The 14313-nt window shown below is 34.8% G+C and overlaps 1 protein-coding gene across 8 annotated transcripts in view; it reads left to right on the top strand.

Moving 5' to 3' along the window:
- RALGAPA1 (Ral GTPase activating protein catalytic subunit alpha 1) overlaps positions 1-14313 on the top strand; it is a 250249-nt gene that overhangs the window by 128277 nt on the left and 107659 nt on the right. For all 8 annotated transcript variants that reach the window (XM_064570955.1, XM_064570956.1, XM_064570950.1 and 5 more), the window contains 6 exons: positions 127-255; positions 2850-2975; positions 5812-5870; positions 7426-7534; positions 8741-8851; positions 11712-11780. In XM_064570955.1, the coding sequence (XP_064427025.1) occupies positions 127-255; positions 2850-2975; positions 5812-5870; positions 7426-7534; positions 8741-8851; positions 11712-11780 (603 nt within the window). The remainder of the gene's footprint in view (positions 1-126; positions 256-2849; positions 2976-5811; positions 5871-7425; positions 7535-8740; positions 8852-11711; positions 11781-14313) is intronic.

The following is a 14313-nucleotide window of genomic DNA, read 5'->3' as shown; positions in this document are numbered from 1 at the left end:
ATTAGGCAATGTATAGTAATTGCCTATTTTACTGTTTCATATGTTATCTATTTTTAAGGATATTGATTAGCTGATACCCAAGATTAATTTATGATATTCTTTTCCCCTTCTTTTCTTACTCCTAAGGATATTGTCAATACAATCATCAAGCACTGCTCACCTCAGTTTTTTTCACTTGGTTTGCCTGGTGCCACAATGCTTATTATGGATTTTATTGTAGCAGCTGGTAGAGTGGCTTCTTCGGCTTTTCTCAATGTAAGTTTTTATTTCCTGTTCTTTGTAATATAACAGACTGTAGTTAAACAGGACTCAACTAACAAAGCAACAAAGGAGGAGCCCTTGTTAATAAATTTAACAAGCTGATGTTCAGGAAAATTTACAGTTTAATTGAAGTTGCTTTTTTTAAGTAAATTTTGAAATACAAGAAAGTACTAAAATTAGTTGATAAATTGACACATGAGCTATAAAAATGGATTAAATCTGATAAGCCAAACAAAATTTAAAATTGAGGAAATCTAAGGAAACAAGTTGAGGGAGGGAAGAAACTAAAGAGAGGGCAGTGGGCCATAGCAAAAGAGGTGGACCAGAGGTGAGATAATTCAAAAGTGTGCTCTAGGAGTAAACTCTAAACTCTGAGACAGCATGTGAGGATTTTGATAACAGTTATGGAGCTGTGAGACATGCCAAGTAACTCACTATAGTTGGAATATGTTCATATGTAACTAGCAGAGATAAGCTAAAGAGGAAGACAGTAGCTGGTTTATAGTGCTAAAGAGATTAGAGTTCATCCCAAGGAAAGAATGAGTAAGCATTGAGGGATTTTACACAGGGAGTGACATGATCAGATTTCTACTTGAGAAGGAGCACTCTGGCACAAAGTATAAATGAGAAATAACAATTAATTGAAAGTCTATTAGAATAAACTAAGAGTTTGGGGGAGAGAAAAATCAGTCCTACTTGACCATCATTTTGTAACTTAGAAAGCAGTTTAATATATGTTATTTCACTCATGAGCTATACAAAAGACCAACAGTGAACAAGAAGGAGTTCTATTTGTGGTATAGGAAGCCGCCTATTCGAGATCCATGAGAAGATGTTAGGAGGGCCATTGCATGTACAAGGCAGGAGCTCAAAGGAGATGTCGGGACTGAAATGGAAAGCTGGACGACATTAGCTTATACCTGTTATTGTAAGCCATGAAACTGGATGCAGTCACCCAGTGGAAATGTTCACATAAGGGAAGAACCTGTGTTTATAGCTAGTTATTAACCCTGTTTCTCCAGTTATGCAAGAACAGCCATAACTAGCGAGAAAGACTATGAGAAAGACTGCATAGGAAAACAAGTTATTGCAGGAATCAAACCTGACACCTGGTCTCTACTGTAAGGTTAAGGTTAGTCTTTTCCTCTGGATGATGTTGGAGATACACAGTCCAGTCTTCCTCTTTGGATTCCATTTTAGATCCCGTACACATCATCATCTTTCTGTTAATGGGCGGCTCCTTTCTTCCCCTGCCAGACAGATTACAAAATAATTGATTAGGTTTTGCTTTTCTTAATTATAATCACGTTACAGTATGCTCCCATTATATCCACATACCTGAACATTCTTAGTTACCTTATCCAACTTTAAAGAAAAACCCTTAGCTAATCTCTTTTAAAATATTGGTTTTTATCAGTTTCACTTTTATAGCTAATTTTATTTTATTTATTTAAAGATTTTATTTTTCTAAGTAATCTCAGCACCCATCGTGGAGCTTGAATTTACAACCCTGAGATGAAGTCACATGCTCTACTGACTGAGCCAGCCAGGCACCCTATAGCTAATTTTAAATTGGCATGGTATCTACAAGCTTACCCTAACCCTTTTATGGGGTTGTCTTTTTATCTGCAAATCTGGATTATTTTTTAAATATGGAAATGAGTTGTTTTGTTGATAATCATAATAAAGTACTACTCCACTGCCTCTCTAATAACATTTAGGAACATAGGGAAATCCTTTTGGAGGCAGATTCTTGTTTTATGTGAATAAAAGTATTATATTTCTAGCATATTTGTTTTAGCATGTTCTAGCATTTGTTTTAGCATTTAGTATTTCTAGCAGGTATCATTAAACATATAAATTAATATTGTAGGTATTTTAGTTAATAAAGAAATATATTAGTAGGTGGGTGTTGGTGTTTGGTGGACATGCAAGAAGGTAGAAGAAGAAAAAGAAATGCTCAGTGCTGATACTTCAGAGATGGCTTAATACAGCTAAGGAGAAAAGATGAGAAGTTACCTTCATCTGCAGGCCAAGCATAAATTCTGTTTTTAGTAAGTAGTATAGGCAGTGCTTTTCTCATGTGCATAATATCAAAAACCATCTAGACTAGTGCTTGTTTCTTGAAGAGATAGTTAATGTTTTAGTCGTTAGTTACTTTATCTATCCTTAGATAGTAACAAATATAATCTAGTGACATTGAGTCATCTGCTCATTAGTACAATATGTTATGAAGTGTTGAGTTGCCTTTAAAATGAAAGTATTTATATTTTTTCTCAAAATTAGGGTAATTTTATGCTGTTAGCTAAACTATATATTATTTACAGTCAACTGTGGCTGATTTCTGCTTTTTTGCTGCTCTTAAGGAGAGCTCTGCTGTTTGTTCATTTTATTTATTGAGAATAACAGTAGTTTATGTGGAAAGTATAGGTGAAAATCTGAATGTTTTTGTATTTCCAGTTTCCTTTTTAATTTTGTCTTTTGCTCTCACTTCTCTTTCTAATATGGTTAGGTCATAAAGTAACTTTTCTGGTAATTTAATGACATAATAAAATACATCATAAAGATTTAAAAAATCTGATACCTAGGCACCAAGAGTAGAAGCACAAGTTCTTCTGGGATCTTTGGTTTGCTTTCCTAACTTATATTGTGAACTGCCTGCTCTCCATCCCAACATTCCTGATATTGCTGTGTCTCAGTTTACAGATGTTAAGGTAAGAAATCAGGTGCTAATTTTTAGTGTTTAAATGATTTTATAATAACAATGTATGATAAAATTTGTATTCTTTCTTTTCCTTTAGAAATCCACATAATTGTTAAAGAACATTAACCAGTCATACCCTTCAGACACAAGGCTAGAATGTCCATTAGGAGCATAGTCTTTTTTGTATTGATGACTTTGGAAACATTTTCTCATTACTGAATCCATTTATATATCAGTATCTTAGGATTCTTTCATTCACTCACAGACCATTTATTGAAACATCCTGTGAGGCAGATACTATGCTACCTCTAAGGCTTCTAAGATTGAAATGGCACTAAATCTGCAAATTTGACACTCTGCCTCCTAATTTCCCCATGTGATATATCAAACAATGTAATGGAATATTCTGTTTTGCTGTAGGAAACTGGAATTGGGGTGGGGAATCTATGTACCTGAAGCATAACTCTTCAAAAGTCATGCTTATATATCTTTTTTAAACTTTTGCCTTCTCTGAAAGAAATTTTTTCAATCCAGTTTTCTGGATTTCTGCATATACTTTTCATACCACCCATATTTCTCTTTACGACATTTATAACGTGTAATTACTTATTTAGTGTTTGATTTATGCTTTAGACAAACACCATAAAGTCTTATTTACTGCTGTATCCTCAGAGCTTAACATGCTGCTTGGCATCTGGTACTCCAGAAACATTTGTTAAAAAAGTGAATTTCGCTTACACATAAAATTATGTAGGTCAATGCAAATTTGCAATGGCAATTAATAACTAGAAATTGAGCTTTGGTCTTCAGAAATGTAATATCTTCGGTATCTTCTATTTTCAGAAGATCCTGAAGGTGAGGGATAGGTAATAGTTTTAATTTGCTTAGGCAGTTTTGAGTTTGCTAGGGATTAGCCTAGCTAACTACATATGATCTACATTTCAGAGTGGCCTCATTGTCTCTGGCCATTGTATAGATAGTAATGGCTGAAATGATTTAAAAAATCAAAACAAACTTTGGGGAAGGGGTATCTCCAAAATAAAAGCTAATTCTAATAATGAAGAAAGCAAAAAGCCTAAGAAAATAATGATTATTCTTAGTCAGAAAACTGAAGATTTAAGGGAAAATTACAGGCCATAGTGGTCATATTTAATTTTCACTGAAACTAGCTCTCTGTGTATTCTAAACTGCAGCCACATAGCCACATGGAACATACCATGCTGTTTTCAATTTTGTGCTTTTGAAAATGCATTTCTTTCTGCCTAAACATCCGTTATATAGACCTGTTTTCCTCTTTTTGTCTCTCTTAATCACCCAAACACAAATAATCTTAGTCTTTGACCTTGATCATTTGTCAAAATCCTGTTTACCTAAGACCGTTTTGTGAAGTCTTCTATGACTTTCCGAAGTTTACCTGTTTGTTCACATGGAACCTTTTATGTGTCCTCTTGTGTTGTGATTGTTTACAAGTCTGTCTCCCTCTCTGGAATGTAAAATTCTTGAGGATAGGTACTGCATCTTAACCATATATTTCTTTCCAGCATTTAAGACAGGATCTATTACATAGAAAGCTCTTGGGCTTAAACAATAGATTTGTTCCAAGTACCTATTAATTGCAAGCCCGTGGGCTAGATGCTAAGTTTACAAAGATAAGTAGAAGGTACTCCTCCTAAGGAGCTTAAAATCTATGTAGCTGATAAGTGCTTTGTGAATATATGAATGAATGAATGAATGAATGAATGATTTTTTTAAAAAGGAAGTAATAGAGTCTTAATTATCAAGCCTCGTGGCATTCTTGTTTTCCTCTCCTTAGTTAGCCACTGTAGTATTTGACCCGTGTTGATATTCCTGACCTTCCTAAATCTTTTCAACTTTGACTTATGTTGCACAGACCCATCTTGATTTACTTCTTTCTTCTCTAAATATTCTAGGACTCCTTAATAAACCAGTGTTCTTTCTCTGCCTGCTAAACATAAACTTACTATAAGATCCTCTCTTTAGATAATTACTTTCTCTTTATTCTCCCTTTTGAATATTTTATTCATTTACATAATTTTAACTATTATTTAGCACTTATCCCCAAACTCACACATTATAATGTTTTACAAATTATCAAAAAAGAGGAGGCTTGCTTTTAAATAAATATTTCTCAAAGTTTTGAAAAGATACCAATACTTTTGAGCAAGTAAATCTGTTTTAATTATCTTATAGTGAACTTTTTATTAATCTTTTAATCAGGAAAAGTTCTTTTTTTGAACATATGTATTTGGTTATAGATTTCAGAAATCATTTATTTTAGTCTGTGCTGCTGTAACAAAATACTACCAAAAAAAAAAAAACTACTAACTGGGTAGCTTATAAACAGCAAAATTTATTTGTCACAGTTGTGGAGGCTGGAAGTCCAAGATCAAGGCTCCAGCAGAGTGGCATTCTGGTGAGGGCCCTCTCGCTGCTCCAGAGCTGGTCCCTTCCCTCTGTGTCTTCACAAAGTGGAAGGAACTAAGGAGTTCTTTGGTGGTCTCTTGTATAAGAGCATTAATCTCATTCATAAGGTCTCCATCCTCATGACCTAACATCATCTTTGGGAGATAGGATTTTAGCATAAGAATTTTTGGAGGGGAGACACAAATATTCAGACCATATTATTGTTTTTTTTTATTTAGCTAATTTTATGAATAATATTGGACTCTATTAATAAAGTATTCAGGTGAGAACAAAGATTGTTTTATTTCACTGTTGTATCCCTAGCACCTGGCACAGTGGTTGGGCCCATAGTAGCCATTTAATAAATACTTGAATGAATGAATGAAATCTTAATCATTACAGGTATTTCCCCTTTATTTTAGGAACTCATAATCAAAACTGTATTAAGCTCGGCAAGAGATGAGCCGTCTGGTCCTGCACGGTAGGTCAGATACTCTTTTTTTTTTTTTTTTTTTTTTTAAGATTTTATTTATTTGAGAGACAGAGATAGCGAGAGAAAGCACAAGATGGGAGGAAAGGGAGAAGCAGGCTCCCCACTGAGCAGGGAGCCCAACACGGGGCTTGAACCCAGGACCCCGGGATCATGACCTGAGCCGAAGGCAGATGCTTAACCGAAGGCAGATGCTTAACCGACTGAGCCACCCAGGCGCCCCTGGTAGTTTTAATAGTAAATAATTTATTAGCATTAACACTATGATAAACTGAAAGAAGAGACTTAAGAATTTCTGATCCACTATGTTCAGAAAGAAAGATATTTCTTCATTGAATTATTCTGAAATTTAACATTCTACAAAATTTAATTTAAGAATGTCAGTGTCAGGACATGCCAAGTATACCAGGATACTAGAAAGAGTTGACTTTTTTAGGAGTTGAGGGAACCAGTATGTGCTTCATCAGAAGCTTATACTTGAATACACTAATGAAATTTTTACTGATTCTGATCGTCAAATAACTCCCTTCAATCTGAAACTTCAGTTGAAATAGGGAAATGAAGTTTCACAAGATGTTAGGGAATAGAAAAAATTCTACAAGTTCTGTTTCTGTTGGAAACCCTTTATATAAAGTATATGAATTTTATTTGTATTGCCAATTTGTTTTACAAAGAATTTGTAACCAGGGGCGCCTGGGTGGCTCAGTCGTTAAGCGTCTGCCTTTGGCTCAGGTCATGATCCCAGGGTCCTGGGATCAAGCCCTGCATCGGGCTCCTTGCTCCGCAGGAGGCCTGCTTCTCTCTCTCCCACTCCCCCTGCTTTTGTTCCCTCTCTTGCTGTGTCTCTGTCAAAAAATAAATTAAAAATTAAAAAAAAAGAATTTGCAGCTAGCTGTGTTAAATTTAAGAGTTATGAAAATAATATTTAGGGGCACCTGGGTGGCTCAGTCAGTTAAGTATCCGACTCTTGATTTTGGCTCAGGTCATGATCTCAGGGTTGCGAGATTGAGCCCCTTGTCAGGCTCTGTACTGGGCATGGAACCTGCTTAAGATTCCCTCTCTCTCTCTCCCTCTGCCTTTCCCCCCTTCTCTCAAAAAGAAGGAAGTTTTGAAAAGAAAGAAAGTAATATTTGACTTACCCCATCAGCTTCATGTTTTTGCTAAAGTTCATTCTGTGCTGTCAGTCAATAAAATCACACTCTTTCCTTTTTTGAAAGCAGGTTACATATTTGTTTGGGAAGCTTTATGGCAATATCAATTTATTAATATGGGTTTGTTAAAAAAATCCTGTGTGTTATCCCCATCTATGAGCTTGGCAGTAAATTATGTTTGAAAATTAGGCGTTGAATTTGGGGTCATGTGCTGTCCTCCTACTTTCTCTTCCTCAAGAAGAGCTAATGTACAGAGTAACAAATTGATTCACTTAAACAGTGCATGTTCATTCTAGATTGGTTGGTTGTGGGTATTTTGGTTGTGGTGGTGGTTGCATTTCATTTAAAGGCTCATCTACTTCTGTTTATATCATTGTTGGTTGCCTTTTTTGCAGATGTGTAGCCTTGTGCAGTTTAGGTATTTGGATTTGTGAAGAACTAGTCCATGAGTCTCATCATCCTCAAATCAAGGAAGCTCTGAATGTAATTTGTGTTTCCTTAAAGGTAAAAAAAACCTATTTAGTGAAATATATTAATATAGTATAGAATGCAGGACTGTTTTTCTCTGAATGTTAATTATATATTGTGTCCTTATAGAATAAACATTTAATAAATGTTTTTATTACTTTATTATTACATTATTTCTTTGATCCTGACTTTTTCCTTCAGAGCGGTCCTACTCTTGAATTTAGGATATCCTAGTGATAACCTATTTTATCTCAACTTTTTATGTCACTTAACAACATATATAGGGTTGTTTGTTTTTTTCCTAATCAGTATTTTTGTAACCTACTCTATAATCCTTAATACTTCCTGAATTCTTGAGCTGTTCAATGTTTTGGCTTTATTATTCAAGTTAAATGCTCTCTTTGTAACCAGAGTAAGATTTGTTAAAAAAATAATAACCTAATTACTTGGAGAATCTAACTGAGTAAAGTTTTTGCTTGTGAAAGTATGCATGATATTTTCGTTTAAGCCTTGTAATATAGTATCTATATAGAATTCTAAACATAAAAGGTACAAATATTACTTATTGGACAAATATTTCTGAGTATGTACTATGTTTGAGGTGGTTTGCTAGTCAGAGTGAGGGATACCAGAATAAAAAATAATCGTAAATACTAGATGCAAGAGGTTAATAATATGATGGCTGAAAAGGATTAAAATAAGAGTTTTATAAAACAGAAAGCTGAGAGAACCAAATGAGTGGTGCATATGAAATGCTAATTGAGATCAGAGGAAGCCGAGATCACTTTGACTTAAGTAATAGAGAAGACTCTGGAAAGAGGAGACAGAAGAATGGGGGAGATTTGGTCATAGAGAGTTAAACATAACAAGTTTGAGTTTATGCCAGTGGGGAGTCATCCGAGAGCTTTAAGCATAGAGAATGTCAGCATCAGAGCAGTTCTTTAGATTAATTTGAAAGTGTTAGTATAGTAGATTGGAATGGGGAAATTAGCAGTTTACAGGCTGTTGCAGAAATCCAGGTAAGAGAAAATGGAATAAAACTTTAATGGGGACAAACATTCAAAATTAAAAATGAAGTTAATTGTGTTTTTAGAATGTGTTATGAATTTTTATTTTGTGGTTGTGTATTTATCATCTTAATATTTTAATAAACATAAATATAGAATGACCAAAAGAAACATGTATGAAATTTCAAGTTTTTCAGCAGCTAATGCATTAATGAATATTTTGTTGTTATTACAGTTTACTAATAAAACAGTAGCCCATGTAGCTTGTAACATGCTTCACATGCTGGTTCATTACGTACCTAGACTTCAGATTTACCAGCCTGATTCTCCCTTGAAAATTATTCAAGTAAGTATTTCTCATGTTTTTTGATCCTGTTAAATATAATAAATTTATCCCTATACATTTTTAACAGGCACATAAAAAAATTTAATGATCTCAAGAAATTTCCAGAGTAAATAACACTGTATGTGCATATTTTGCCTTCTTTTATTAATTTTTTTATTATTTCATATTTTTGTATCAAATTTATTCATATACTATTCAGAGTATAATATATGTTAATTTAAAAAGCCACCTTATGGGGTTGGTTAAGCATCTGTCTTCGGCTCAGGTCATGATCTCAGGGTCCTGGGGTCAAGGCCCACATTGGGCTCTCCGCTCAGCAGGAACTCTCCTTCTCCCTCTTATTCTCCCTCTGTGCTTTCTCTCTTTCTGAAATAAATAAATAAAATTTAAAAAAACCCCACATTATAAAATATCTTTTTTTTTTATGTTACCATATCTTTTATTCTGTATACATACATACAAAAAGCAAATGACATGCATGTACAATTAAATGAATTTTCAGGTTACCAACACCAAGATTAATAAGAATATTACCAGAATTGCTTCAAAATAATCCTTCCTTTTTAAAGGATATTTTTCCTGGGTTCCAGATTCTTGGTTATTTCTTTCAGCACTGTAAGAAACTCAATTCATTGTCTTCTAATCAAAAACTAATGATGTAATCTTTTTTTTTTTTTTTTAAAGCATATATTTACCTACACACTCACAGAGAGAAGTGTCTGGAAAGATAGGAGTAGATTTCTTTTTTTTATTTCCCTCTTTTTTTTAAGTAAACTCTACACCCAATGTGGGGCTTGAACTCACAGCCCTGAGGTCAAGAGTCATATGTTTTACCAGCTGAGTCAGCCAGGCACCCTGAGAGTAGATTTCCATATTTTTCCCCCCAACTTTACTGAGAAATAGTTGACAAACATTGTATATATTTAAAATATAGAACATGATTTGGTAATTGTGGAATGATTACCAAGGTCAAGATAATTAACACATCAATTACCTCACATAGTTAACTGTTGTTTGTTTATGGTGAGAATGCTTAAGGTCTCTTCTTAGCAACTTCCAGATATTCAGTATGATTAACTATAGTCACCATGCTATACATTAGATCCTCAGAACTTACTGTTTTTATAACTGAAAATTTATACCCTTTGACCTACATCTCCCTGTTTTCCTCTTCTCCTCCCAGCCCCTGGCCACCACATTTCTATTCTGTTTCTATGAAATCAGCATTCTTTTTTTTTTTTTTAAGATTCCACATATAAGTGGTACCATACAGTATTTGCCTTTCTCTGGCTTATTTCATTTATTTCACCTGGAGTAATGCCCTCCAGGTTCATCCATGTTGTCACAAATGGCAAGATTTCCTTTTTTATGGCTGAGTAATAGTATTACATTGTGTGTATATATACACACATTTTTTTGAATTCATTTATTCATTGAAGGACATTTTCATTGTTTCCATATCTTTGCCATTGTGAATAATGCTGCAATGAACATGGTGTGCAGGGATCTCTTCGAGATACTGATTTCATTTCCTTCAGATATACATCTAGGAGCAGGATTGCTGGATCATTATAGTAGTTCTTTTTTTTTTTTTTTTATCATATGGTAGTTCCAATTTTAATATTTTGAGGAACCTCCATACTGTTTTCCATAAAAGCTGTACCAGTTCACCTTCCCACCAACGGTATATATCAGTTTTCTCTTCTCCACCTCCTTGCCAACATCTGTTCTCTCTTACCTTTTTGAAAAAAGCCATTCTAACAGATGTGGTTTTTATTTGCATTTTCCTCATGATAAGTGATGTTGAACACCTTTTCATATACCCATTAAAATGCCATTTGGGGGCGCCTGGGTGGCTCAGTCGTTAAGCGTCACTGTCTCTCTCTGTGTCAAATAAAATCTTTAAAATAAAATAAAATAAGATTTTATTTATTTATTTGACAGAGAGAGAGGGGAACACAAGCAGGGGGAGTGGGTGAGGGAGAAGCAGGCTTCCCGCGGAGCAGGGAGCCCAATGTGGGGCTCGATCCCACGACCCTGGGATGATGACCTGAGCCGAAGGCGGACGCTTAACGACTGAGCCAGCCACCCAGGTGCCCCAAAATAAAATAAAATAAAATAAAATGCCATTTGAATGTCTTCTTTGGAAAAATGTTTATTCAGGTCCTTTGCCCATTTTTAAATTGGATTATTTGCTTTTTTGCTATTGAGTTGCATGAATTCTTCATATATTTTATGTATTAACCCCTATCCAGATACATGGTTTGTAAACATTTTCTCCATTCCATCAGTTGCCTTTTCAATGTATTGCTTCCTTTGCTGTGCAGATGCTCTTTAGTTTGATATGGTCCCACTTGTTTATTTTAGCTTTTGGTGTCTATGCTTTTGGTGTCTTATCCAAGAAATCAATGCCAAGACCAATATCAAGAATATTTTCCCTGTGCTTTCCTCTAGGGGTTTTATGGTTTCAGGTCCTTGATCCATGTCAAGTTAATTTTTGTCAATGGTGTAAAATAGAGGTCCAGTTTCATTCTCTGTCTCTGTCTCTGTCTCTCTCTCTCTCTATATATAGATTCCTGAATTGGGTTTGTAAGAAATCCATTTATAGTTGACAGAGTTTATATGATTTTGGTTCCTATATACATATGAGGATTGTAAATGATTGATAGTTAAGAATACTTGAAAAGCTTACCTGTTAAAAATTACTTGGAAGTAACAGTGTTAATGTATTTAGGATTTAAAAATGTACTTAGGATAAACTTTCATCAATAGATTTTTTATATCACTTTACCATTAACATTTAAGTTTTAGGATGCATCATTAATTTAACATATTTTGAACTTTTTTTCTTTGCTGACAGATTCTAATAGCCACCATTACCCATCTTTTGCCAAGTACAGAAGCTTCATCTTATGAAATGGATAAGAGGGTAATTTAAATTTTGTTTGATATTTAATGTCTTTAGTAAAATATATTTTAAAATTGCAAAGATACATATATTTATATGGTAAACATTAATTAATCTTGTGCTTAAAAATCGCTATAATACGAAATATATCTTTACATTATTTAAGTGTAACTAAATTATATTTTAGTTCAAATATCAAGTTAATCATAGTCATTTGATAAAGTCTTTGAATCTCAGGATTGTGAGGAACCTTAGAGAATATTCTGTTCATTTATAATTGTCTCACTTTATCCTACCAAATTATGGTCTTGTTAATGCCTGAAAATTAGTAATTCTGAGGAATTCATCGTTTCTGAAGGCAGCCATACATCTTTATATAATTGTTATTGGTAGAAAATAATGAAATTTCCATTAAGGAGAGTATGTATAATAGAGCTATGGCACATAGAAGAAGGCATACCCTCTGGCCACAGAAAGTTCTACAGGATTGCATTTACCTCAGTAAATTCATTGTGAGACTCCTTTAGCTATTTCAGATATTGTATTTGTCAGTCTAAAGTTTCTATTTGGTTTCTTTTCATAGTTTCCATAGATTTCCTGAATCTGCATTTCTTCATCAGTTATATCTATCTTTTCTTTTGGATTTTTAACATGTTTATCATAATTATTTTAAAGTCCTCGTCTGCTAAATTCAGTGTTTGGGTTATTGCTGAGTCTGTTTCTATTGAAATCTTTTCCTTTTGACTTATGGATTCCATTTTCCTGTTTGTTCATATGTCTGTTAGTTTTTTATTATATATTAGGCATTGTACATAACATGTTATGTACAGAGACTCTAGATCTGTGCTGCCCAGGATAGTAGCTACTAACCACACGTGACTTTAAATAAAATTAAAACTTTATATTAAAAACTTAATTTCTTATTTGTGCTAACCACATTTCAAGTGCCTAATACTCACGTGGACAAATATATACCATTCCCATCATTGCACAAAGTTCTATTAATCAAGGCTTCTCTAGATTCTGTTCATTTCCTCTGAAAATTATTTTATTCCTCTCCATTTTCACATCCCAATCTTGAATTCTGTTCTCCACATCTCAGTGTCACCATCTCTTAATCGTATGGTGTTGAAATCTCAAAAGAGCAGAGTTGTTGGAGAAAGATGAATTTCAGTTTTCATTGTGTTGCATGTAAGGAATATTGCCCAGTAAAACCACCAGTAAAGCAACTCCATACCTAAAGTAGTAAATTTGAAGCTGAAACAAAATTACTGATATCATCAGCACATGAGTAGTATTAAACTATGGGAATGTATATGATCACTTAAGGAGAAGTTACAGAGTAAGAAGAGTTATTAGCGAAGTAGAACACCTTGAAGAATAACAGAGCAGGGGTCACCAAAATAGAGACATAGGAGGCTCCTGAATTTTCTTCCTCCTATGGATGCACCAAAAATACAACTACACATGGAGCAATTCTCTCTGAGAGAAATCCAGAAATTAGTTGAATGATCCTACACATCAGGCAACTGAGAAAATACCCACATCAAAATACATAGGAAACATTCCATGAGAACCCCCAACTGCCAGGGTCTCTCTGAGGATAGAAGGGTTTAGACCATACATCTAGCACCCCAACTTTTAAGTCTTCCATGCCAGGGATGGGCTTCCAAATCACCTGGCTCTGAAAGCCAACAGGGCTTGTATTCACAAGTCCCACAGAACTACAGGAAACAAAGGAACACTTGTTTAACAGGAGTGTGAGCACCTGCTAATTGCTATTCCCCTGGGGTTCAACACAGAGGGAACAGGCATTCTTTCCCTATAAAGAATTTGACTGCATATTTTCCCAGCTGTTGCCTGAGGGTCCAGCTTCTAATCAGCCTTCATCTAGGTGCTGACTGCAGTTCTCCTGGAAGCCCATTAGAACCAGTGGGCACTTCCCCTGTATTCTCCCTCCATCTGGCTCCAACAATAAAACTAGGTCTCTAGCTTTTCCCTAGAAGGAACTTGTCAACACTAGGTGAGTAGCTCCCAAATCACCTAGTTCTGGGAGCGGACAGAACTTGGCATTCATGAATTCTCTAGAAACACACAAAACAGTGGTGGTTGTATTTGCACCAGCACTCCCAGCCACTGTTTCCTCTGGCTTAGCACAGAATGAGTAAGCAAAAATAGCCAGCTCTGTTTCTCTGTTAGGGGCTAGACTGCATAGCTAATATCCCAACTTCCCTGCTGTTCCTGAAACCTTCCAGTTAGCCGCATCAGGGAGCCAAAGGGGTAGGCAATTAGTAGTACTTCAGGAACCTGAATAGGTATATTGGCGTTTCCCACCCTTTTAGGACACAGCTTGGATAGTCACAGAGGTTTGAGGGACAGCTAAGAGCTTGAACCAGGCTGCTATTTTACCTTTTCCAATTAATAAGTATCTTGTAGGAAGACACTTTGAAACTATATAAGTATCTATTATTCCTTAAACCTTTACTAAGTAGTTTTGCTAGCCATTGATAACTCTTATCAGAATTAAATGTTGTTATGATAGTTCCAAATGGTG

The sequence above is a fragment of the Mirounga angustirostris genome, unplaced genomic scaffold (assembly GCF_029215605.1).
Source record: "Mirounga angustirostris isolate CCGP_5_RB_7025 unplaced genomic scaffold, mMirAng1.0.hap1 SCAF_9, whole genome shotgun sequence".
Classification (NCBI taxonomy): domain Eukaryota; kingdom Metazoa; phylum Chordata; class Mammalia; order Carnivora; family Phocidae; genus Mirounga; species Mirounga angustirostris.
The sequence above is the reverse complement of the archived record's forward strand: the minus strand, read 5'-3'. Positions and strand labels throughout refer to the sequence as shown.